The sequence below is a fragment of the Haliotis rufescens genome, unplaced genomic scaffold, assembly GCF_023055435.1.
Source record: "Haliotis rufescens isolate VD_foot unplaced genomic scaffold, xgHalRufe1.0.p SCAF_64, whole genome shotgun sequence".
NCBI classification, from domain to species: domain Eukaryota; kingdom Metazoa; phylum Mollusca; class Gastropoda; order Lepetellida; family Haliotidae; genus Haliotis; species Haliotis rufescens.
The window spans coordinates 2,390,725-2,415,503 of NW_025964355.1; the positions used below are offsets into that span (position 1 = coordinate 2,390,725).

The 24,779-nt window shown below is 41.0% G+C and overlaps 2 protein-coding genes across 3 annotated transcripts in view; one reads left to right on the top strand and one right to left on the bottom strand.

Annotated features, from left to right (window-relative positions):
- The window catches only part of LOC124117329 (pantothenate kinase 3-like), a 38,104-nt gene extending 15,677 nt beyond the window's left edge, over window positions 1-22,427 (top strand). The window contains exons 2-7 of one of the 2 annotated variants that reach the window (XM_048387044.1): window positions 17,116-17,468; window positions 17,760-18,007; window positions 18,868-19,044; window positions 19,564-19,687; window positions 20,278-20,403; window positions 20,802-20,900. In XM_048387044.1, coding sequence (XP_048243001.1) covers window positions 17,116-17,468; window positions 17,760-18,007; window positions 18,868-19,044; window positions 19,564-19,687; window positions 20,278-20,403; window positions 20,802-20,885 — 1,112 coding nt within the window. In that variant the 3' untranslated portion in view covers window positions 20,886-20,900. Of the gene's footprint in view, window positions 1-17,115; window positions 17,469-17,759; window positions 18,008-18,867; window positions 19,045-19,563; window positions 19,688-20,277; window positions 20,404-20,801; window positions 20,901-20,979 lie in introns of those variants that run through there. The other variant, XM_048387045.1, reaches the window with a different exon arrangement.
- A 526-nt stretch (window positions 22,428-22,953) lies between these two features.
- Window positions 22,954-23,517, bottom strand: LOC124123933 (small proline-rich protein 3-like). Its single transcript, XM_046487138.2, has one exon. It carries the CDS (start codon window positions 23,515-23,517, stop codon window positions 22,954-22,956), a length of 564 nt encoding a protein of 187 aa, XP_046343094.2.
- Window positions 23,518-24,779: the final 1,262 nt, after the last annotated feature.

A 24,779-nucleotide genomic window follows, 5' to 3' on the forward strand; every position in this document is an offset into this window, starting at 1 on the left:
AAATTGACTGCAGAATTTTTATTTTGGGGCATTTGGGCAGCGGGGACTGACTTATAATAGTCCCTATAAAAAGACTACAATGTTAAAGTGATGCTTTAGAGTCAAGTTCGGGCTATTTGACTCAAATGTTTTTGCACAGACTGGGCTAGGGGAGAGTGGCTTGCTAGAAATTAGAGGTATTAGAGTTTCTGTTTTAAAGTCTCACTTTGGCATATTTTGTATTAAAATGCAAATGTAAATAGACTGCTTAGAATTGCACATAGTTTTTCTCATTATACATGTTGGGAGTAGAAGAGTCATTGGGTTTTCATTTTAGGTGAAATGCCATGTGTATTTTCAACGACTTCAAGCACAGGGACGTCAGGATGGTAATTGTTTAATGCATGGTAACAGTACTTCATGGTCATGAAGTCATTGACCAATTTGCTGTTTGGAAGCAAAATACCTCAAGAAACACAGTATGGATTTTATTCATATTTTCCTGAAAAGTTTCTTCAGGGACTCAAAAATAAACTGATAAGGGTGCCCTTGACCTCATTTCAAGGTCGTTGACTTTTTTTCCTTTTTGCATTTTCTTTGTGAAATCAGAGATGTTCCTTTGAGAAATATTACGAGGTGTTTTATTTTATTGATTATGTTATGAGGCAAAGTCATTTAGGAGAGTCTGCCAGCCCCAATAAATTATGATGACCTTGACCTTATTTCAAGGTCACAAACAGCATTTGACTGACTTTAATTTTGTACATATTTGCTTCACTGAACTCTTCCTTGTCTTGTTGACATTATCCCAATAATACGCCAGCAGCTTATTGATCAGTGTTGATAGCATTTGTAATGATATTATGAAAACACATTTTTTGAAATTTCATGTGCTCCAAAAGCTTTGAAACAGAGGTCGTCATTTCTACATGCCATCACTCAACAGGAAACAAAACCTATTTGATGACTCTGTCCCTGTTTTTTTAAATGGAGGTCTCGGGATTTTAGTCCAGACCTGCAGCTTCTAAAGCCTGTGGGTCTTGATGGCAGCCTGGCAATTTATATTACCGTATTCGACGTAATAAGCGCCCCGCTCTAATAAACCCCCATGGCGATATTTGCTAATATATTGGCTAGTGAACAATCCAAATTAGCACCCCTTCCAATTGATCAATGTCAACAAAAGACCTATTTATTCGTGTATAATACGCACTCTTGTGTAATATGCACCCTCAGTTATGGGCAATTAAATTCTGGAAAAATATATCTGTCGTATATAAACATTTCAGGCTGTCAGCATAAAGCACAAAATTTATCTTTCAACTCTGTTTTTTTCACCAAAATAATATTCTAATAAGAGCCCCCTTTTTCTAATTTTGTGAGCGCCCTGGGCGCTTATTACGTCGAATACGGTATTTCAAACAGTGGTAAATATGTGACATCAACACTTGAGAATAACCAGTATCTATTAGCCGCTGAAACAGATTCCATTGGGCGTAAAAGGCAAAACAGCAATTGCAACCATATTAATGGATTTCCGAAAAATAATGATGACGGCAGATGTTTGCGAAAATGGTATACATTAATACAGGATTGACATGTGAAAATGCTTTGCATGGTGGAGTTGAAATGTCTGCTGTGGACCATATGGCCACTGTGATAGCACAGTGTGAAGTTCAATTCTGTTTAATAACAAAAACCAATATATGTCACCTTGCTGAACATTGAGCAGTGTAGTATCATCTGGTCAGGTCTGAGGTTGTAACAACGCGTGTCGGTCCGACATTGATTAATGAATAATTTGCATACACGTTTATGCAAGGGGCCGACGTATGGTTCTCAGTAGGAAGTGACAACTTGGAGACGATGGCTTGCGGTATATACAGTTTTACTTTATACATGTAGATATATACATACAAAAGACACTTTGTGCCATGTCAGCACATAGTGGTTGTGGTTGTTGTCTAGGTGCCCCGGAGCACCCAGCCTAACCCTAGCTAGGCTAAGGGTAAGACCTTTCTTTTCCTCCTTTCTCAATCTCTTACTTACTTACTTACTTTGGAGATTTAACGTGCGCTTTCCGACTGATGCGTATTTCGCACACGGGCCCGGCCAGGCCATTTAATGTGTTTCCGAAAGGGGCGAAAGTGGTGTGTGCAACCCAAGAGGGGGCTTTAGGGGTTGCTTATATAGAATTTGGGAATTTTGAGATTTGGAATAGATGCCAATGGGGTAGGGGAGGAGAACTAAGGGGGCTGGGTATGGTGGATGTTTGTGTGTTTATGTAATTTTGATTTGGTGGATTATAGTGTTTTTAGATGCGTTTTATTAGTTCCGTTTCGATTAAGAATACGCCTAAGGCCTTGAAGTTTTCTAGTTTATTTTGTGGGTTTAGTATTGCTTCTAGAGTGAGAGCCTTGTTTAGATTGAGGGTGGTTTGTAATGCGGTTCGATGTGTTAGGTAGTGTGTGCAGTAGATGAGTGCGTGTTCTGGGGTTTCTAGTTGTTTGCAGTGTGGGCAGTTACCTGTAGTATGTTTTTTTATTTTTTTTAGGTGGTTATTTAGGTTGGTGTGTCCTGTTTGGAGTTTAGTGATTACTCTGTCGATTTTTTTTGATGGATGGTGAATTTTTGGTTTGGTTAGTGGTTTGCTGAGTACTTTTTTGATTTGGCTATTTGAGTTTAGATATAGGTTATGCTATTTTTTGGTGATTTTTTGCTTGTTTACACTTTTAATTTCTGATTTTGAGATGGGTAAGTTTAAGCTTATTTCTGGGATTTTGAGGGATTGTTTAGCTGCCTTATCGGCGTTTTCATTACCGTATATTCCTACGTGGGCGGGTATCCACAAGAAGGTTATTTGTTTGCCTGCGTTAGTTAGGCCGTTGGAGCTTTTAAGTATTAGATTTATTAATTTAGGTCGGTTTTTGGTATTTTTGTTTTGGAGGGCTTGCAGTCCACTTAGGGAGTCGGTAAGTATTAGGATTTTATTGTGGTTTTTGGATTCTTGACTATGGAGGGCTGAGGCCATGCCCATTAGTTCTGCCGTGAATATTGATTGGTTGTTTGGGAGTCGGAAGGATTGTGTAGTTTTAGTTGGTTGTGTGGTATGGACTCCGAAACCTGTGTGTTTGGAGGTCGGATCTGAAGATCCGTCCGTGTAAATGTGACACCAATTTGGCCAATTTTCGTGTATGTATGCTAGTGTGGTGGTTTTAGCTATGTTTGGGTCGGTTTGTTTATTTATTTGGCTAGCTAGTGTTGTGTCTATTTTGGGTATTTTAAGTTTAGGGGTGAAGATATTTGATTGTTTGCAGTTTTGTTTAAGATTTTTAATTTGGTGTTCATTTAGGTAGTTTGTTATTCTTTGGGATATTGGGGTAAGTAAGGGGTGTTTACGAGCTAGAGCTTGGTTTTTGGGGCTGATATTTTGGTTTATTAAGTTTTGGATCAGAGGGTTTGATTGGGATGCGGCCCAGAAATTTAAGCTTAGCTGTTCCCTGCGTAGACTTAGTGGCATTTCTCCTGTTAAGGCCTGAAGTGAAGTGTAGGAGGTGCCATGTTGGGTGCGTGTAATTAGTTTGAGAGCCTGATATTGTATTGAGTCAAGTTTTTTAGATAGAGAGTTGTTTAGGGTGTTGTATATGGCGCAGCCGTAGTCTAGTTTTGATCTAATTAGTGATATGTAGAGTGAGAGGAGGGTATCTTTGGAGGCTCCCCAGTTTGAGCCAGTGAGGCATCTTAGGGTGTTTAGGTCTTTACTGCATTTAGTTGTTAGGTTTTGGATGTGAGCATCCCAGGTGAGATGTTCATCGAAAATAAGTCCTAAGAATTTGGTTTGTTTTTGAAATTTGATTGTTTGGTTGTTTAGCTGGAGGATTGGGGAGGCGGGTTTCATGTTTTTATGTTTGAATACTATTCCTGTTGTTTTTTCTGAGTTAAGGGAGAAGCCCCATTTGTCAGCCCATTGTTGTATTTTATTAAGAGATTTTTGGAGTAAATTTTGGGCCATATTAATGCTTTTTGTGCGGATCCAGAGGGCTCCATCATCCGCGAATTTGGATGTGTTTATTTTAGGGGATAGGCCCTCGAAGAGATCGTTTATCATTATATTAAAGAGTGTGGGGCTGAGGATACTGCCCTGGGGAGTGCCATTTTCTAGGGGACACTGGTCCGATAGAGTATGGTCTTTCCCCACTGTTATTTTACGTTCGTTTAGAAAGTCCTGAATGTAGTTTATTATTTGTCCTTTTAGTCCTATTTTTTTAAGTTTTTGTATTAGCCCGTTGTGCCAAACCATGTCGAATGCTTTGGAGAAATCCAGAAAGATGCCTGTTGTGTATTGTTTGTTGAGTTGTCCTGTCTTGATGTCCTGTTCTAGTCGGGCGAGATTATCTAAGGTTGAGTGGCCAGGAGTGAAACCGCTTTGATCTGTGTTTATGATGTTATTTTGAGTTAAGTAGTGTTGTAGTCTATTTTTGGCCATAGATTCCATTACTTAACATAGGTTTGAGGTTAGGGATATTGGTCTATAAGAATTTGCCTGGTTAGTTGGTTTATCGGGTTTAGGGATAGGGATGACTAGTGCCTGTTTCCAGGGAGTTGGTACCTGTCCGTTTTGATAGATTAGGTTATATAGTTTAAGTAGTGCCTGGAGTAGGTTGGGGGGGAGTTTTTTGATTATTTGGTAGGATGTTAGGTCTAGTCCTGGGGCAGTTCCCTTTTTCCTATTTTGGAGTACGTACTGGAGTTCTTCCATTGAGTAAGGTTGGTTTATTTCGAGGTTATCATTATTTGGTTCTTTAGTAGGTTTGGCTTCTGCTTTAAGTTTTTGTTGGAATTTTTCGCTGAAGTTATTGTTGCTGCTTATGGCCGAGAAGTGGTTTGCTAGGTTATTTGCCTTTTCGGTAGGGTTGGTTGAATTGTTTATGTGTGGTGTTTTTTTGTGATGTTTTAAGCCTCTAATGGCGTGGATTTTTCGCCAGACTGTTCTGGCATCTGTGCGATTATTTACTCCTTCACAAAATAATTTCCAATCTTTGGTTTTAGCTATTTTGACTAGTTTTTGGACCTTGTGGTTTAGTTCGTGAGCTACCGTTATATGGTTATGGTTGCGTTTGGCTCTATTGAAGGCTGTTTTACGTTTGCGTCTAGTTTGTTCTATTTCCTCGTTCCACCATGGTACCGAGGGTTTGCCTACGTTATTTCTTTTATAAGGTATTGATGCTTTGGCTGCGTTAATTATGTAGTCTGTTAGGTTTTTGCAGTAGATTTCTGGGTCCTTATTTTCTAGTTTGGTTAGGTTGGCTTGGTTGCAGATATCCTGAAATTTGTCCCAGTTAGCTTGGTTATAGTTGAATTTTGGTTCTAGGTTTTCTGTTTGGGTAGGAACGTTTGTATTGCCTATGGTAATGTTTATAGGGAAGTGGTCGCTACCTAGTGGGGCGTCGTGAACTTCCCATTGAGTACTTTGGGCCAGATCTGGGGTGCATATGGTTAGGTCGATAGCCGACATTTTATGGTTTTTCTTATCGTATCTAGTTGGTTGGTTATTGTTTAGGAGTACAAGGTTATTTGTTTCTATCCATTCAGAGATTAGTTTGCCATGATTATCTATTTTTTCATCTATGCTCCAGGTGGGGTGGTGAGCATTAAAGTCTCCTAGGAATATAGTTGATTTATTGCTTATTTGCAGTAATTTGTTTAGGTCCTCAGCTTGAATTTTTTGTTCTGCCCAGTGGTATATGTTAATGATGTTTATTTTTTGGTTTTTGAGAGTTATTTGGATGCCGTTTGCTTCTAGGTTTGGTGTGTTTATTTTGATTTCTTCATAGTTAATGTCTTCTCTGATTAGTATTATTAATCCTCCTGCGGCTCTAGAGGTTTTAGGTTTGGCTCGGTCTGTTCTAACTGAGTTGGTAGAGTAAATTTAGATTTTTTTGAGAATTTGGTTTCTTGGATACAGGCAATGTGCGGACCCTTATCTTGTTTAAATTTTGCTTTTAGTTCGTGGCAATGGGAATTTAGTCCATTGGCATTCCACTGAAATATGTTTAGGCCTTCCATTATTTGGGCTTTTAGTGTTTGGAGGTTAGGTTTTGATTTAGGCTAGGGGTTTTTACTTGGTTGAGGTAGGGCTAACTAATTCGAGGCCTATGCTGAAGAATTCGTAGGTAAGGGTTGTCAGTTTAAGCTTATTTGCTACGGTATAGAAAGCTTTAGTGCTAGCGTTTGGGTTTATTTCCTTTAGCATGTATGCTAGAAGGATGGTTAAGTTGTTTAGTTTGTTGTTTGACATTTGCTGAGGCCTGCGTTTAAAGGTTTTGGTTTTTTGGGGGGTTGAGAGAGTTATTTCGTTTATGTCTTCCTCGGTTGTGCATTCATATTCTTCTGTGTTGTTAAGTTTAGTTTCCTCACATTCCATGGGGGTGGTTTGCGTGCGTGCTTGTGTTTGTGGTAGTGGTCTGGATGTGGTTTCCTTACTGTCTAGGTTTTCGGGTTGTGCTTGCTTGGGATCGGTTGTTGTTGCCATAGCGGCTGTGGTTTGTATGGTGCCGGGTTGGGTTGTGGCGGGCGTATTGTTGCTTGTTTTGCGTGCAGGTGTGGATGTTGTGAATGTGCTAGTGGAGGGTTGTGGGATGGACGTGTGGTGGATGTGTGTTTTGGGTGCTGGGTGTACTCTTTGCAGGATGCCATCCCATGCCGAGTTTAAGTGTGGGGTGTTGTTTGGTTGTGGTGTGGGTAGCAGAGGTTGTTTTGTATGCTGTGGTTGTCTTTTTGTTTGGAGTTTGGCCGTGTCGATATTGATGCGTTTGTTGGCCTGTTGTGTGAGGGTGTGTCTATGAGGGCAGTGGTTGGATAGTGAGGAATGTTGTATGCTTTTACAGTGTATGCACCAGGGTGTGCATGTCCCTGGGCAGTCAGTTTGGGCGCATTTCCTGCATTTAGTTTTTTTGAATTTACATTGATTGGCTGTGTGGTTGTATTGGAGACAGTTAGAGCATTGTTTAACTTGTTTTATGTATGGTTTGACTTCTAATTTAGTGGTTGCTCCGAAGGAGATAAATTTAGGTGCTTCTGGATATTTAGCTGATTTTTGGAAATTGATTATGACTATTGGTGTGTTTGAGATTTTACCGTTTCTATTTGAAGTTATTCTTCGGGTGCTTGTTATTTTAGGTTGGGGGTACATATCTTGGTTATCGTTAGCGTCTTGTGCGTACATGTCTAAGTCTTCGTTGTTTTCTTTAGGATTTACTCTGATTACGCCCCTAGTGAATAGCTGCCAGTTTGGGGTTTGATGAGTTACTGTGTATTGGAAGATTTGGGTGATTTTTTTGGCTGCGTTTAGGGAGTCCTGGTCTGGGAAAATTATTTGGAAACCTTTGTTAGCCTCTTTAATTTTGTTGAAGTGAATTTTGTGCTGTTTGAACCAGATTCCTACTTTATTGGCTGTGAGACATTTAGAAAGCACGTTTATGGGGCCTGTAGCGCAAAAGTAAAGGGCGAATGTGGTGATGATGGATGCGGGCGACATGTTTGGTGGTGGTTGTGTGTTGGAACTGTCCAGCTTCCTTTTTTTGGTGTTTGTTGTGGGGATCGGCGATACGGCTGTTTTGGTGGGTGAAGCTACTGGTGATTTGGAGCCGAAACCGTCAGGTATGAGTGGGATGGATGTCCTCCCGGAAGTGTTGTGGGCTTCCGAAGGTGTGGGTGATTCTGTTTGGTGGATGTCTGCCTGGGTAGTGTTGCGGGAGTCGGACATGTTTTGTGGCTAGTGGGGTGAGGGGAGTGGATGTGGTGAGTGGGTTTGTGTGGAGTGAGTTGGTAGTGAGAGGTGTGTTTTTAGGGAGTAGGTGGTGGGTACTGGTTGAGCAGGTTTGTTGAGATGTGTTTAGGTTTTTGAGATTGTTATTTAGGGGTTGTGGATTATCCTATTGTTTACCTATTCTCAATCTCTCTGGACCAAGGCTTATATAGCCAAGGTCACCTGACATTTAGTAAGTAATAAATATAAATGTAAACAGTAAATCATCAGTGACATACTTGCACATCCTGTTCAGGATGGCAGACGGTCGATGTACACAAAAATGGGGATTAACAAATAGGATTAGCATCTAATGAATAACAGCAATTAAGTGTTTCAAGGCATAAAGATGTCATGGCTCCAGGGTAATGAACCTTTGCAATTAAATGTTCTTCAGACAATGGGTGTCGTAAATCAGTCGCTATGACAGTTGTATAGTAACATTTCATGTAAATGATTACCAGGACTGCACATTTTTAAGCCCCCAAGTTATTTTATCCATGGGTTCAAAAACAGAAAGAATAAAATTCTTTTAAGCACATGGACTTAAATTTATTGAAGCACTGATTGATGTCCTATACCGTATGTTCTTCAACAAGTGTTGAAGCACGCTTCTATTTGATCAATATTGCACCTTATTGCACCTGTTGGAGGTTTCTACTTATTCAAGCCATATTGGACCCGTATGTGATATTCTGGATATTCAGTGTGACATTTTAAACACATACGACAGACAGCATACCGTATTCGACGTAATAAGTGCCCAGGGCGCTCTCAAAATTAGATTATTGAATATTATTTTGGTGAAAAATACAGAGTTGAAAGATCGTAAATTTCGTGATTTATGCTGACAGCCTGAAATGTTTATATGTACGACAGATATATTTTTCCAGAATTTAATTGCCCATAATTAAGGGTGCATATAACACACGAGTGTGTATTATACACAAATATATAAGTCATGTGTACATTGATCAATTGGAAGGGGTGCTAATTGGGATTGTTCACTAGCCAATATATTAACAAATATCGGCGTGGGCGCTTATTAGAGCGGGGTGCTAATTACGGCGAATACGGTTACTGCGATATTGGTTTGTTGTTACTTTTTTTGACAGCTGTCATTTCAATTTTGAATGTGTTCTTCACTCTTAATTTTCCAGTCGTATGTTAAAATGTTGCACACTTGTTCCATTAGTGAATAATGTTTCTTTAAACTTGGGAATTTCATTCTTCTTATCATGTTTTTTTCCTTTTTTGGAAGCCCTGGGCTTAAATTTGGATAAAATGTTCCTCGGTTAAAATAAGCATTATCCATAATTAATGCAGTTCCGATTAGACCACACAGCAGTACTAGCACACCGGTAAGCCATGATACAATCCTCTGCAATAAATATTGCAGTGTAAAGGGGCATGTTTGAGTACTCTTCAAGTGCAAAGTCCACAAAGAAACTTGAGTGAAAGTTTTATATATGTTATCACAAGCAGGTAAGACAGGGCGGGGGTATATTGTTACACCAAGGAATTCAGTCCGTCTGTCCGAGGACATTCTTTTGTGAGACCTATAACTTGACAACTACTACATAGATTCTTTTCAAACTTGGTAAACACTTTCTATACCAATAGGAGAGGTGCAGTGCAAAGTTTGAATTCAATGTCAGGATTTTATGAAAAAATACAGCTATTTTTATTTTTTTTACTTAAATATTATTACTTAAAAATTTGTGTGACTTATAAACTGAAAATTACTGCATGGATTCTTTTCAAATTTAGTGAACAGTTTATATGATAATAGAAGAGGTGCAGTGCAAAGATGTATTTTTATACATGAATATGAATTTTTTTCATGTTTGGAACTTATAATATTTTTGAATTCGACATTTGGGCGACCTATAACTTAAATACTACTTCATGGATTTCCAATTGGGGGTACAGTTTCTATACCAGTAGGAGAGGTGCAGTGCAAAGATTGATTTTGATAATTCTATTTTCTGAGAAAATGTTGCTTTTTGATATATTTTTAACTTTGAAATATGTTGGAGTCGAAGACAGGGGTATTAGTGAGTCCTACTCACTTTTTGCCTTTGAATTAAAATTGTTGCATTCAATTTTTTATGTTTTTTGGTACCCCCTTTTTTAACCTAGGACCCCCCCAGTTATACGCTGTGGGTACCCGGTAGGATGTGATGGTAATGTGGCTGTTAACCTTCTAGCGCCTCACAGGCAGCTTGGGTTGTATACTCCCCAGGGAGCTGAGAAGGAAAAGAATCGAGTGTTCACTGATCCATTGACCTGGGTAATAATAGTGTAGCGCTATGAGCATCCGCTTGGTGAATGGAATCTGGCGCATTATAAATGCACTTATTATTATTATTAGTCCACTGGACTCTCAAAATATCTAACCCAGATAAATCCCTTCAGGGTAGGAGTTGAATTGTCCACTTATCTAGCCCGAGTCAAGTCTTGTAACGTTAAAGTGAAAGGAATCCCGGGTACTTGTAGAGGTTCATGCTTTTCAAGTGGTGGATGTCATTATGTGTTATTTTATCAGGGGGCACGGGTGGCCCAGTCGTCTAAGGTGCTGCGATATGCGGTGCAGAGTTGCGTCCCTTTGGCATGCCAGAAAACTATGATTGTGGGTTAGAATCCGGTTTGCCCCATGTATGTTTCAAGGTTTGTCAGCACCATACCTGTGCTCATGGGTTTCACCGAAGCTTTCCTCCCACATTAAGCTGACACACCGTGATATAACTCAACTCACTCACCATTCAATTATTTTATCATATCTATTTTTATTATTTGACCCGTGAAGATCCAGGTTGAGAATAGGACTTCAGCGACCCATGCTTGCCATTAAAGTCGACTATGCGTGGATCAATGCTCATGATGTCAATCACTGGATTGTCTGGTCCAGACTTGATTTACAGACCGCCGTCATATAGCTGGAATATTGCTGAGTGCTGTGTTAAACAACAAACAAAAAACAAAATGATTTTCTATTATGTTTTCAATTAAGTATTTGTTGGTATGTTATCACTAGTCAGTAAGACTGATGGTATAAACCTCAAAAATACGCTTTGCCAGATGTTGTAATGGATCAGTATCTTTCTGGTAAAAAAAATATGAAACAGTAATAGGAACAAGCAAGGAACAACAAGGAACAAGGACTCGAGAAGATCCGGGGTAGAACAGGTCTTCAGCAACCTATGCTTGCCGTAAGAGGCAACTAACGAGATCAGGCTTATTTTTACATTATTGCAATGTTAAAATACCTCAAGGAAAATAAGAATTTTTAAGAAATCCCAATTTGAACCAAATAATGATTTTTCCCCAATTTGCAGTTAAGGGCACTTTGTTTTGAATCCTAGATGAATCCTTGAGCCAACAGTTATGACATAAAAGATATTGTGTCTTCATGTAGGAAAGATTCCGGGGTAGAATAGGTCTTCAGAAACCTATGCTTGCCCTAAAAGGCGACTATGCTTGTCGTAAGAGGCAACTAACGAGATCGGGTGGTCAGGCAAGCTGACTTGGTTGATGCATGTCATCTTATCCCAATTGTGTGGATCGATGCACATGACATCTATCACTGGATTGTCAGCTCCAGATTTGATTATTTACAAACTGCCGTCACATAGCTTGAATACTGCTGAGTGCGGCGTTCAACAACAAACAAACAAACATAACAAACAAACAAACAAACAAACAAACAAGGTGATCATACATGTGAGTGGCACTACCCAACACGACTTTCACCTACACAGTTATTGCCTCCAGTAACCGTGGTCCAGTGTTGCTACTGTTTACACATCATCGCAACCAGCAATATCTCTACATCACTGCAGAACTCATTAAAATGGTAATGGCAGTATATTGCAATGCGCATCACAATACAAAACTAAGTACCACTATATATTGCAATTCAAAATGCCTGGCAAAGCACCGTCCTATAAATGATACAGTGTAGTGTTCGAAATTGAGCATGACAGTTGAAAGTTTCCACCCTTGACAATATATTGCCTTGCCAAAAACATCCCGGAGTTACAATTTGGCTGGACTAACGAGTCTATGCATAGTCCAATCAAAATCACAATGAACTAGACATCCGGTTTGTAAACAACATGGATTTCAACGTGCAGATTTCAGTCGACTGAAAGATTTGCAAAGTGTGTATCCTGCTAACTGGGCGTCGACAGATATTTGGAAAATCTTTTCATGTGTTTAATCAAGGTACTAACAACGCGTGTGGTCTGACGTTGATTAATGAATAATTTGCATACTGGTATATGCAAGGGGCCGACGTATGGTTCTCAGTAGGAAGTGACAACTTGGAGATGATATCTTGTGGTACATACTGTTTTACTTTATACATGTAGATATATACATACAAAAGACACTATGTGCCAGGTCAGCACATAGTGGTAGTGGTTGTTGTCTAGGTGCCCCGGAGCACCGAGCCTAACCCTAGCTAGGCTTAGGGTAAGACCTTTCTTTCTCTTTTCAATCTCTCTGGACCAAGGCTTGTATAGCCAAGGTCACCTGACATTTAGTAAGTAATAAATATAAATATAAACAGTAATTCATCAGCAGGATGGCAGACGGTCGATGTACACAAAAATGGGGATTAACAAATAGGATTAGCATCTTATAAATAACAGCAATTAAATGTTTCAAGGCATATAGATGTCATGGCTCCAGGGTAATGAGCCTTTGCAATTAAATGTTCTTCAGACAATGGGTGTTGTAAATCAGTTGCTATGACAGTACACAAGTGATTTGATGCACTTAGCAAGATAGGGCCAGTTTTATTACAATATAGATCATTTATTATCGATCAGATCATCTTGACTGGGTGCCGCCATTTTGTTTGAAACAATTGCAAGTGATATGAGAGGTGGAATCTGATTGGTCAATAGGAGGGACATAGAAGGGACTAAACTTGAAATAGCCACTGGTGTCTGTATAATTGACCTGGAACTTTCAGCCATGTCGGCAAGGGTGGAAACTGGACTTTTATAGTCAGTTAACGCCCTTGCCACGGGAAGATGGCACTTGTCTTAAAAAATAAGCTGAGATTTTACCATGATCGGGGGTCACTAGATTCAAATACTGTAACAGCAGATCTCAAGGACTCCATGACCCTCCTTGTTTGAAACACCGATCCAGGTTTAATTTGGGAGCATATGATGATGAACAATGTGTCCTTCACCTTGGTTATTGTCAGGACAAAATGGAATAAGGGCCCTTATTGACTCACTGGAAGTGTAAAAATTTAATTTTCAGAAAAGTATGTAATAATGATGTGAAAATCATCAGACATACTTAAATTGTTGACAACAAGCCTATTTTCATTTTTACACTTGAAGCTTTTAACGTCTGGCTTGTTCAAGTACACAAAAATGGCTAAATGGATCCAAAAGGCTGATTGTTCCAACTTGAGTGAGTGAGTATGGTTTTACGCCACTTTTAGCAATATTCCAGCAATATCACGGCGGGGCACACCAGAAATGGGCTTCACACATTGTACAATGTCAGGAATCGAACCAGGGTCTTCCGCGTGACGAGCAAACGCTTGAACCACAAGGCTACCGACCGCCCCGTTCCAACTTGAAGAGAAAGTCTAAGTGTGAGGAAGTTCATGACAAGTGCATGTCGTGTCACTACCTACACAGTGTCTGACATAGTATTTACTCCCAATACATATATGTAACCAGCTTGTCTTAAAACTTACATGTCCACAGTTGAGAATACATGCTGGAGGAGATAATCATTGGCTTACTTCACTGTGTGCCTTTGATTTTTACAGCTTTATAATCACAAAGCTTGCTCTTGCTCTCATTTAGTGACTCATATAAATGTCTCATCATTGTCTGTGTCGCAATGCACTTTCCTACGGGACAGTCTGACATGTTGGAATAATTTCATCTTTCTGACAGAAATGTTACTAGCCACGAGGCAGTGGGCAGCAGGTATTTTGGACACTGTATCGACATCTCCCAAGATTTCAGCTTGGGTCAAATACTTGGTGTTCAAATATTAAAAACTTGCTTCATGAAATCTTCTTTTATCAGCCTTTTCGGCAAGTTTTAACTTGACCTCTGCATTTAATATTGAAAGAAGTACAAAATAATGATATGATGAAATGAACAAGTCTAGTTCTCATTCATATGAACATGTCTGAAAACTTTGTATGAATAATACTTAAGTAAAGCACAGGAGGTTATCTAGACTTTCTCAGAGGACGATATTTGTCCCCTAAGTATGGTGAGGTGAAATGGGGATTAACGTCGCGTCCAAGATTATTGCACTTAAATAGCGGAGTGCATGCACGTATGTGTGGCTACTTGTACAAGTCCAGACTGATGCCGATTAATAGTGCTAGCACACTTAGATACCATGCCTCAGTTTAACATGAATACCCAACTCAGACACAGTATACCGACTCCGAGACGACCAGTCCTTGTTTTAGCCCCTTAATGCCGAGCGCCAGACAGGGTAACAACAAGTACCATCTTTTTACGTCTTTTGGTATGACGCGGCTGGGGATCGAACCCCCGGACCTTCCGCTCTCCGTGCGGACGCTCTACCACCAGAACACGGAGGCGGTCCCCTAAGTATGGAGCGAATATCAGTATAAATTCTCCTAACTGGAATTAAGCGTTTCACAATACGTGTCAATAGTCATAATAGTTATAGTGAGTGAGTGAGTATGGTTTTACGCCGCTTTTAGCAATATTCCAGCAATATCACGGCGGGGGACACCAGAAATGGGCTTCACACAATGTACCCATGTCGGGAATCGAACCCGGGTCTTCGGCGTGACGAGCGAACGCTTTAACCACTAGGCTACCTGACCGCCCCTCATAATAGTTATAACTAATGTTATGGCTTTGTAGAGGTAAGTGATGGAGGTAACTGTATGTTGCCGATAATAACACCAATGAAGAGGAAGACGCTTTTGTGCTTATGTTTCCATTATTGCAATGTTAAAATACCTCAGAATATAGGAAAATAAGAATTTCAAAGAAATCCCAATTTGAACTAAAAAATTATTTTTCCCAATTTTCAATTAAGGGCACTTTGGTTTGAACAATGTTGAATCCAAGATGAATTGTTGGGTCGACATAAAAGATATTGTGTCTTCATGTAGGAAACGTTATATTCGGAGTCAACCTGACATGGAGACACATCCGTGAAACATCATAAACTTCTGTGATCTTGTCTACAGCCACTCGATTGAGGATGTGGATGGAGCCCTGGCAAAAACTGTTTTGAGATACACATATAAAACAACCTGATCATGCATACGCTATATCTTTACACCGATGTATAAAAGTCAAACGTGCATACATAGACGGAAAGAAATTCGGACGTTAGCGACTTTTTGGGTAGTTTTTTTGTTATAATCATAAAACAATATGTCACATAACTAACCATGGGGCCGGAGGTCCTGTGGGTATTTGGTACTACTCCCAACCACCCGATCCGATTACCTGAGTTACCCCTCCCAGCCCTATATAAAGATGGTACTTGTTGTTACCCTGTCTGGCGCTCGGCATTAAGGGGTTAAAGCAAGGACTGGTCGTCTCGGAGTCAGTATACTGTGTCTGAGTGGGGTATTCATGTTAAACTGCGGTATGGTATCTAAGTGTGCTAGCACTATAAATCGGCATCAGTCCGGTCTAGTACAAGCAGCCACACACACACACACACACACACACACACACACACACACACACACACACACACACACACACACACACACACACACACACACACACACACACACACGTACATGCACACAATCTTGGACGCGACGTTAAACCCAATTTCACCTTACCTCACAAAGTTTGAGTTTGATTTCCAGAAGTAATGTTTTGCGGACTTTTAGAGGCAAAAATGAGAGACTAACATGTTATTTGCCTCCCTTTCCCACCTCCCCAAGGAGAAACCTCACATGCAAGTTAAGGCTACTTGTGCAGAAAATATATTAGGAAAAATATATATATTGACAATTTCTTACCATGATAATGTGATTACTTCCTTGCAGTTTCATATTGAAGATTTGATGATCCGTTTGAGTGAGTTCTGCATGCATATATCTTTATCATGTTTATATATGAAAACATTTGAATAACACCTCTAATAGCAGACACTGAGCACACATGCCAGCATGGACTCCCTGTTAAACACTGCCGGTAAGTTAGGTATTCAGCACAGGCTAAGAATAAGGGAAAATGTCGATACAGCTAATTATTTGAATTTGGTTGGATTTTGAGTTATTTTCTAATTTTTATAAACCTATTCATTGGGATCACTATTAAGTAAGAGACTTCTTTCTATAGGCATTAAAACCTATTGTGAGGTTTTACTTTCCAGTCGGGTTAAATCTCATAAACAGGGACGTTGTAATGTCCCTGGGATTTTATATAATATCCCAGGGATTTTATAGGATATTCAAGTCATATTTGCTATAATATCCCAGGGATTTTATATAATGTCCTGGGTATTTTATTAATGTAACTTCCGTTCAGATTGTAACATGTAATGAAATGTAAAATCAAATGAGAAATGTTTTCTTTATATTCCCAAGGATCGAACTCGCAACCTTCATAACTGTAGCCCAGTGAGTGTACCACGAGGCTACAGAGGTGTTGATAAGCCTCACTGGTTTTTAGAATGTCCTTTTCAAGACCCGTACGCCAGCAACAGATATTTTACGTGCGTTTCCTAAGGTTCATGGAAAGTATGTTGGAAACATAAAAATGTTGATAAATGTTGTCTGAAGTTTCTTTTTTCGGTTTATAAGTATGGAAAAACACTTTTCCTCGGTTTTGGTAGACAGAGCATGCCCTGGGGAGAGGGAAAAACCAAGGGGGCGAAGCGTAAGCGTGTTTTCTCCAATACATCATTCTTATTTGGAGCCAAACGGACAGTAGTATTGTCATGCCTCAGTAATGTCGATATTGTAGAATGTTGCTCATGTTAATACCGGTAATCCTTTTTTTACAGGCAGTTGGGAGACTGAATATCACTCTGTGTAGTCATGTACACATTCCCCTCATTTACACCCTCCCTCCTCACTCCCTCAATAACACCCTCTTATTCAATTAACACCCTCCCTCCTTCACTCACTCATTCACATCCTTTTGAACACCCTTAACCAACATCCTTACAAACAGAGCCTCTCTCTTGTACACTCTCCCAACCAACAACCCTTCCTTCTTCACTCACTCGTTCACGACCTTTTGAACACCCTCTTTCCCAACCAGCACCCTCCCTCCTTCACTCACTCCGTGCTGACTCTTCTCACCTTCCTGTGTTTGTTTCAGCGATGCCATGGTTCGGCATGGACATCGGCGGGACACTGACGAAGCTGGTGTACTTCGAGCCACGAGACATCGCAGCCAGCGAGGAGCAAGAGGAAGTGGAGACACTGCGGACTATCCGCCGCTATTTGACGGGGAACGTCGCATACGGCAAGACAGGGATCAGAGACGTCCATCTTGAAATGCCCAACCAAGTGATAGGAAACAGACGTGGATCCCTGCACTTTATACGTTTCCCCACCACGGAAATGTACGCTTTTATTGATCTAGCAAAATCCAAGAACTTTTCCAGTTTATCTAGTGCAATCTGTGCCACCGGAGGAGGGGCTTACAAGTTCGAGGAGGACTTCTATAAGGTGAGCTGGGCTGATGAAGCTGTAGACACAGAAGATGGACATATCAGATATGGGATACAGATATGGGATAATGCTCCTATAGACAGCCTTCCATTTAACAATAACCCTTTGCATATAGGGGTACCAGCATTACATCAGTGGTTGTTATTGACAGCTGAGAGTTTATGCCTGTATTTGTGGCAAGGGCATATTTATGTAGGTGTATCTATGTCTGGTGTATGGAATGCTAGATCTACGACCAGAATATATCAGTTTGATAATATTAATTCATACCTGTATTTTCTCCCACAGATGGTGAGTCTTCGCCTGCACAAATATGACGAGCTTGAGTGCCTCCTAAAGGGCATCCACTACATCGACCGCTTCAACCCCTCCTTCGAGTGCTACTACTGGACCGACCCAGGCAACTCCCAGCTCTGTCAGAAGGTCCCTTTCGACTTCAGGAATCCGTATCCCTACCTCGTTGTCAATATTGGATCAGGGGTCAGCATCTTGGCTGTCAAGTCCCCTTCTGAGTACAGGAGAGTGTCAGGTACCAGGTGAGTGTGTCTACATGTCAGGGATCAGGAACTTGGCTGTCAAGTCCCCTTTCTTAGTTCAGGAGAGTGTCAGGTACCAGGTGAGTGTGTCTACAAGTCAGGGATCAGGAACTTGGCTGTCAAGTCCCCTTTCTTAGTTCAGTAGAGTGTCAGGTATATCATCAGATACCAGGTGAGTGTGTCTACAAGTCAGGGATCAGGAACTTGGCTTTCAAGTCCCCTTTCTTAGTTCAGGAGAGTGTCAGGTACCAGGTGAGTGTGTCTACAAGTCAGGGATCAGGTAGTTGGCTGTCAAGTCCCCTTTCTTAGTTCAGGAGAGTGTCAGGTACCAGGTGTGTGTGTCTACAAGTCAGGGATCAGGTAGTTGGCTGTCAAGTCCCCTTCTGAGTACAGGAGAGTGTCAGGTACCAGGTGTGTGTGTCTACAAGTCGGGGATCAGATAGTTGGCTGTCAAGTCCCCTTCTGAGTACAGGAGAGTGTCAGGTACCAGGTGTGTGTGTCTACAAGTCAGGGATCAGGTAGTTGGCTGTCCAGTCCCCTTTCTGAGTACAGGAGAGTGTCAGGTACCAGGTGTGTGTGTCTACAAGTCAGGGATCAGGTAGTTGGCTGTCAAGTCCCCTTCTTAGTTCTTGAGAGTGTCAGGCCCCTCGACTTCAGGAATCCGTATCCCTACCTCGTCAATATCGGATCAGGGGTTAGCATCTTGGCTGTCAAGTCCCCTTCTGAGTACTGGAAAGTGTCAGGTACCAGGTGATTGTTTACTTATTTCTGTGCTGCTTGTTTGTGTAGATATTTTAAAAGAGATGTCAATATCAATTATTACATTACCTGCTGTTCAGCCTGTCGACCTTCTCTTTTAGTCTGGGAGGTGGAACATTCCTGGGTTTGTGTTGTCTGCTGACAAACTGTGAGACGTTTGAGGACGCCATCCAGCTGGCATCCGAGGGAGACGCCACTAAGGTGGACAAACTGGTGCGGGACATCTACGGCGGTGACTATGACAAGTTCAACCTGAAGGGGGAAACTGTAGCCAGCAGGTACAGCACTGGTAGATAGGTGGTAGCACTAGTAGATAGGGAACATCACTGGTAAATATAGGGTACGGTTGGTAGATAGGTAGATAGGGGACAGCACTGGCAGATAGTGGACAGCACTGGTAGATAGGGGATCAGTGTTGGTAGAAAGGGGACAGTGTTGGTAGATAGGGGAAAGCAATGGTAGATAGGGGCCAGTGTTGGTAGCTAGGGGACAGCACTGGTAGAAAGGGGACAGTGTTGGTAGATAGGGGAAAGCAATGGTAGATAGGGGACAGTGTTGGTAGATAGGGGACAGCACTGGTAGAAAGGGGCCAGTGTTGGTAGATAGGGGACAACACTGGTAGAAAGGGGACAGTGTTGGTAGATAGGGGCCAGTGTTGGTAGATAGGGGACAGCACTGGTAGAAAGGGGACAGTGTTGGTAGATAGGGGACAGCACTGGTATATAGGGGACAGTCTTAGTAGATAGGTCTGATCGTTTGATATCAACCATTGTCACCCTTACTTCACTGTATTCCAGCTTTGGCCAGATGATGAGCAAGGACAGGAGAGAGACGGCTTCAAGGGCTGATCTGGCCAAGGCTACGCTGGTTACCATCACCAACAACATTGGCTCCATAGCACGCATGTGTGCTGTCACCGAGGTCAGTCATCAGCCCATATGAGTCACCAGTGACTTCTTAAACCAGAAGAGACCAATCAGTTGGCTGGGAATTATGTTAGTTGCATAGTCTCACTACCCTGAGATGCTTGCCCCAGGACTGAATCCTCCCCTACGTTAGACTCCCTCCACTGGATATCAGATTTACTCAAAATAAGATGGGGATGGTTTAACCAAGGCCAGATCTTCCCCGCAAGATTTCGACGGGTAAGAACTGGCCAGGGAATGTTTCGGCCTGTTACACAGGGTTAGAATTGGTCTCCAGCAACCCTGCTTGTAAGAGCCAACCAAAAGGATCAGATGGTCAGACTCAATTACTTGTATCCAATTAGATCGATGCTTATAATGTCAATCACTGGATTGTCTGGTCCAGACTCGATTATTTACAGAACACCGTCATATTGCTGGAATATTGCTGAGTGCGGTGATAAACAACACCAAAACTGGTGTACCTGGTCTGAACTGTCAAAATAGTACTGGAATATTATTGATTGCGAAAGAAAATTTCAGTGTGTTACTAGTTTTACGTTTAGAAAATGCCTACGTCGTTGTAGCAAATACATTATCTTTCAGAAAATCGAGCGTGTGGTGTTTGTGGGGAACTTCCTGCGAGTGAACACGATCTCGATGAAGCTGCTGGCCTATGCTATGGACTTCTGGTCAAGGGGGTCGCTCAAGGCTCTCTTCCTGGAACACGAGGTCAGTAGCGGCAAGATGTAGACAGTTCTGTGTAGATGGCAGTCTGTGTATGTTCCCAGACCTGGTGTATTCCTATCTGATGGTGTTCTGTCTAATGGCGTTTCATGGCTATTTCCAGGGATTATAGATACCTGTGTGTTGATGTTCTATTTGCCCACATTCTGTGTATGTTTTCAGGGCTGGCAGATACCTGTCTCTTGGTGTTCGATTTGATGGTGTTCTGTGTTTCAAGGGCTTTAAGATACCTGTCTCTTGGTGTTCGATGATGTTCTGTGTTTTCAGGGCTTGAGAGATACCTGTCTGATGGTGTTCCATCTGATGATGTTCTAACTGATGATGTTCTATCTGATGATGTTCTATCTGATGGTGTTCTATCTGATGGTGTTCTGTGTTTTCAGGGCTACTTCGGAGCTATGGGCTGCCTGATGGTGTTCTATCTGATGATGTTCTATCTGATGATGTTCTGTGTTTTCAGGGCTTGAGAGAGATCTGTCTGATGGGGTTCTATCTGATGGTGTTCTATCTGATGATGTTCTGTCTGATGATGTTCTATCTGATGGTGTTCTGTGTTTTCAGGGCTACTTCGGAGCTATGGGCTGCTTGATGGAGTACCTGAACCTGGGCCACCCCTGCAACACCTGAGACAAGAGTTGTCGCAAACCAGCAACATCTACACTGTTACTGCCAACGTCATGTCATGGGATAGCTGTTAATATACTGTGGAATAATTAGTTAATATACTGTACTGGTTGTGGGATAACTAGTTGATATACTGTACTGCTGTGGGATAACTAACTGATATACTATACCCGCTGTGGGATAACAAACTGATATACTGTACTATCTGTGGGATAACTAACTGACATACTGTACAGCTGTGGGATAACAAACTGACACTGTACAGCTGTGGGATAACTAACTGATATACTGTACAGCTGTGGGATAACAAACTGACATACTGTACAGCTGTGGGATAACAAACTGACACTGTACAGCTCTGGGATAACAAACTGACATACTGTACAGCTGTGGGATAACAAACTGACACTGTACAGCTCTGGGATAACAAACTGATATACTGTACAGCTCTGGGATAACAAACTGACATACTGTACAGCTGTGGGATAACAAACTGACATACTGTACAGCTGTGGGATAACTAACTGACATACTGTACTAGCTGTGGGATAACTAGTTGACATACTGTACAGCTTTGGGATAACAAACTGACACTGTACAGCTCTGGAATAACTAGTTGACATACTGTACAGCTGTGGGATAACTAGTTGACATACTGTACTAGCTGTGGGATAACTAACTGACATACTGTACAGCTGTGGGATAACTAGTTGACATACTGTACAGCTGTGGGATAACAAACTGACACTGTACAGCTCTGGGATAACTAGTTGACATACTGTACAGCTGTGGGATATCTAGTTGACATATTGTACAGCTTTGGGATAACAAACTGATATACTGTACTAGCTGTGGGATAACACACTGATATACTGTACTAGCTTAGGGATAACAAACTGATAAACTGTACTAGCTGTGGGATAACTAACTGACATACTGTACAGCTGTGGGATAACTAACTGATATACTGTACAGCTGTGGGATATCCAGTTGACATATTGTACATCTGTGGGATAACTAACTGATATACTGTACAGCTGTGGGATATCTAGTTGACATACTGTACAGCTTTGGTATAACAAACTGATATACTGTACAGCTGTGGGATAACTAACTGATATACTGTACAGCTGTGGGATATCTAGTTGACATACTGTACTGCTTTGGGATAACGAACTGATATACTGTACAGCTGTGGGATATCTAGTTGACATACTGTACAGCTTTGGGATAACAAACTGATATACTGTACAGCTGTGGGATAACAAACTGACATACTGTACAGCTGTGGGATAACAAACTGATATACTGTACTAGCTGTGGGATAACTAACTGACATACTGTACAGCTGTGGGATAACTAACTGACATACTGTACAGCTGTGGGATAACTAACTGACATACTGTACAGCTGTGGGATAACTAGTTGACATACTGTACAGCTGTGGGATAACTAGTTGACATACTGAACATGAAGGTTGATTTTACTTTACTGTGCAACACAAACACATCTTTTAACATGGAAACAAAGCTTGTCTGTTACCTTGGTGATTACTGATAGCTTGTTACTGATAATTATATGAGAGGAATCAAAAATGAAAATGTGACTAGTGTTACTTGTATTGCAATTATTTACACATGAGCATCCACCAATAACTGTTGGAGGTGAATTTTCTCAAACAGCATCCTCATCTGACGATGGTAGTTCCGAGGTAGTCTTGAGGGGCCAGATCTTGTTGATGATGTGTACAATATTAAGGAATATATAAGAGATATATTTTTTTATACGAAAGGTGCTTTTGCTTCCTGCAGCCGTGTATATTATTGTGGGTATATGTACAATCACAAATATGGCTGACATCCATGTTGATGTTGAAGGAAACAATGACAGTACGAATGTTTAACTGTAGTGTCAAATGTCTACACCTCCCAGCAGGATAATGTTGATCTCTGGGTGGGAGAAGAGTCCGTTGTCACATGGGATAGTGACATCGTTGTCACATGGGATAGTGACATCGTTGTCACATGGGATAGTGACATCGTTGTCACATGAGATAGTGACATGGTTGTCACACGGAATAGTGACATGGTTGTCACACGGAATAGTGACATCGTTGTCACACGGAATAGTGACATCGTTGTCACACGGCATTGTGACATCGTTGTCACACGGAATAGTGACATCCTTGTCACACGGAATAGTGACATAGTTGTCACACGGAATAGTGACATCGTTGTCACACGGAATAGTGACATCGTTGTCACACGGGATAGTGACATCGTTGTCACACGGGATAGTGACATCGTTGTCACCCGGAATAGTGACATCGTTGTCACACGGAATAGTGACATCGTTGTCACACGGAATAGTGACATCGTTGTCACACGGAATATTGACATCGTTGTCACACGGTATTGTGACATCGTTGTCACATAGGATAGTGACATTGTTTTTACACAGGAGAGTGTCTGCCATAGCAATTTTGTTAGATTAAAATGCAATCGCAAGTTAGAAATCATTGAAATCTTCCGTATGATTTTATGTATATTTTGTCCTTTGGTAATACTGAATACTAATGAATGAGACAATGTCGACAAGTATTTGTACTTAGTACCGATATTATGTTGTTCCCTACATCAAATGTTTTGTTTATTTACTCACGGGACACATGGTCTTCAGGATGAAGTCTAAGAAATAATTGTGGTTCATTTACCAGAGCAAAACAAAATTAGGTGACAACTCGAACCTTGTTGCCATAGTAACCACTGCCCATGAAGGACCTGAGAACACCCATGAAATATGGTAACACTGCTAAATCTAACTCTAACTCTAGCAGCCATTCACACGGGATATTGATGATTTTCTTTGGGCATTCAATATATTTATACCCTCTGTCCAGTGTATTGTGTTTTGTATACCGAGGTGTAGTTTTCTTTAAGATTAATTTATGTTTTGCTGTTTCAGGTAGCATATAACATATGTTTGTGTGCTGGCCCATGTGAGTCGAATGTCACATAACTTCATAACAGTGATACAGTAAACTACGGTTATAACGAACACGCTTATAACGAACTGACGGATATAACAAACTTAATTTTTGGTCCCGACTACTTGCTGTAGTCATGCTGTATATATGCTTATAACGAACTACGGTTATAACGAACTAAAATTAGTAGTCCCTTTGAGTTCGTTATAACCGTACTTTACTGTACTTGTTTAAGTTACAATAAGCGATATGTTGTACATCTGTGGATTATTCACTGCAATCCATGTACGTACAATGTCTGCAATACCTACCAGCCAAGACCTGTGAAGATCCGGGGTAGAATAGTTCTTCAACAAGCCATGCTTTCCCTAAAAGGCGACTATGCTTGTCGTAAGTAGGCGACTCACGGGATTGGGTCGTCAGGCTCGCTGACTTGGTTGATGCATGTCATCGTATCCCAATTGCATGGACATTGCTCATGATGTCAATCACTGGATTGTCTGGTCCAGACCCGATTATTTAGACTGCTGTCATATAGCTGGAATATTGCTGAGTGCAGCGTTTACAACAAACAGACAATCAAATTGGGTGTTCTTTAACTTCTTTTGAGTAGTATAATTGTATGATTACGCACACTGATTACCCAGGCATTAGAATATCACGCATTGTGAAGGAGACAAACAGTATCATGTTAAGTTGTCCTGAACTAATTGTTAATGAGTTATCCCAGTGTCGCATTTTTCGACGATAT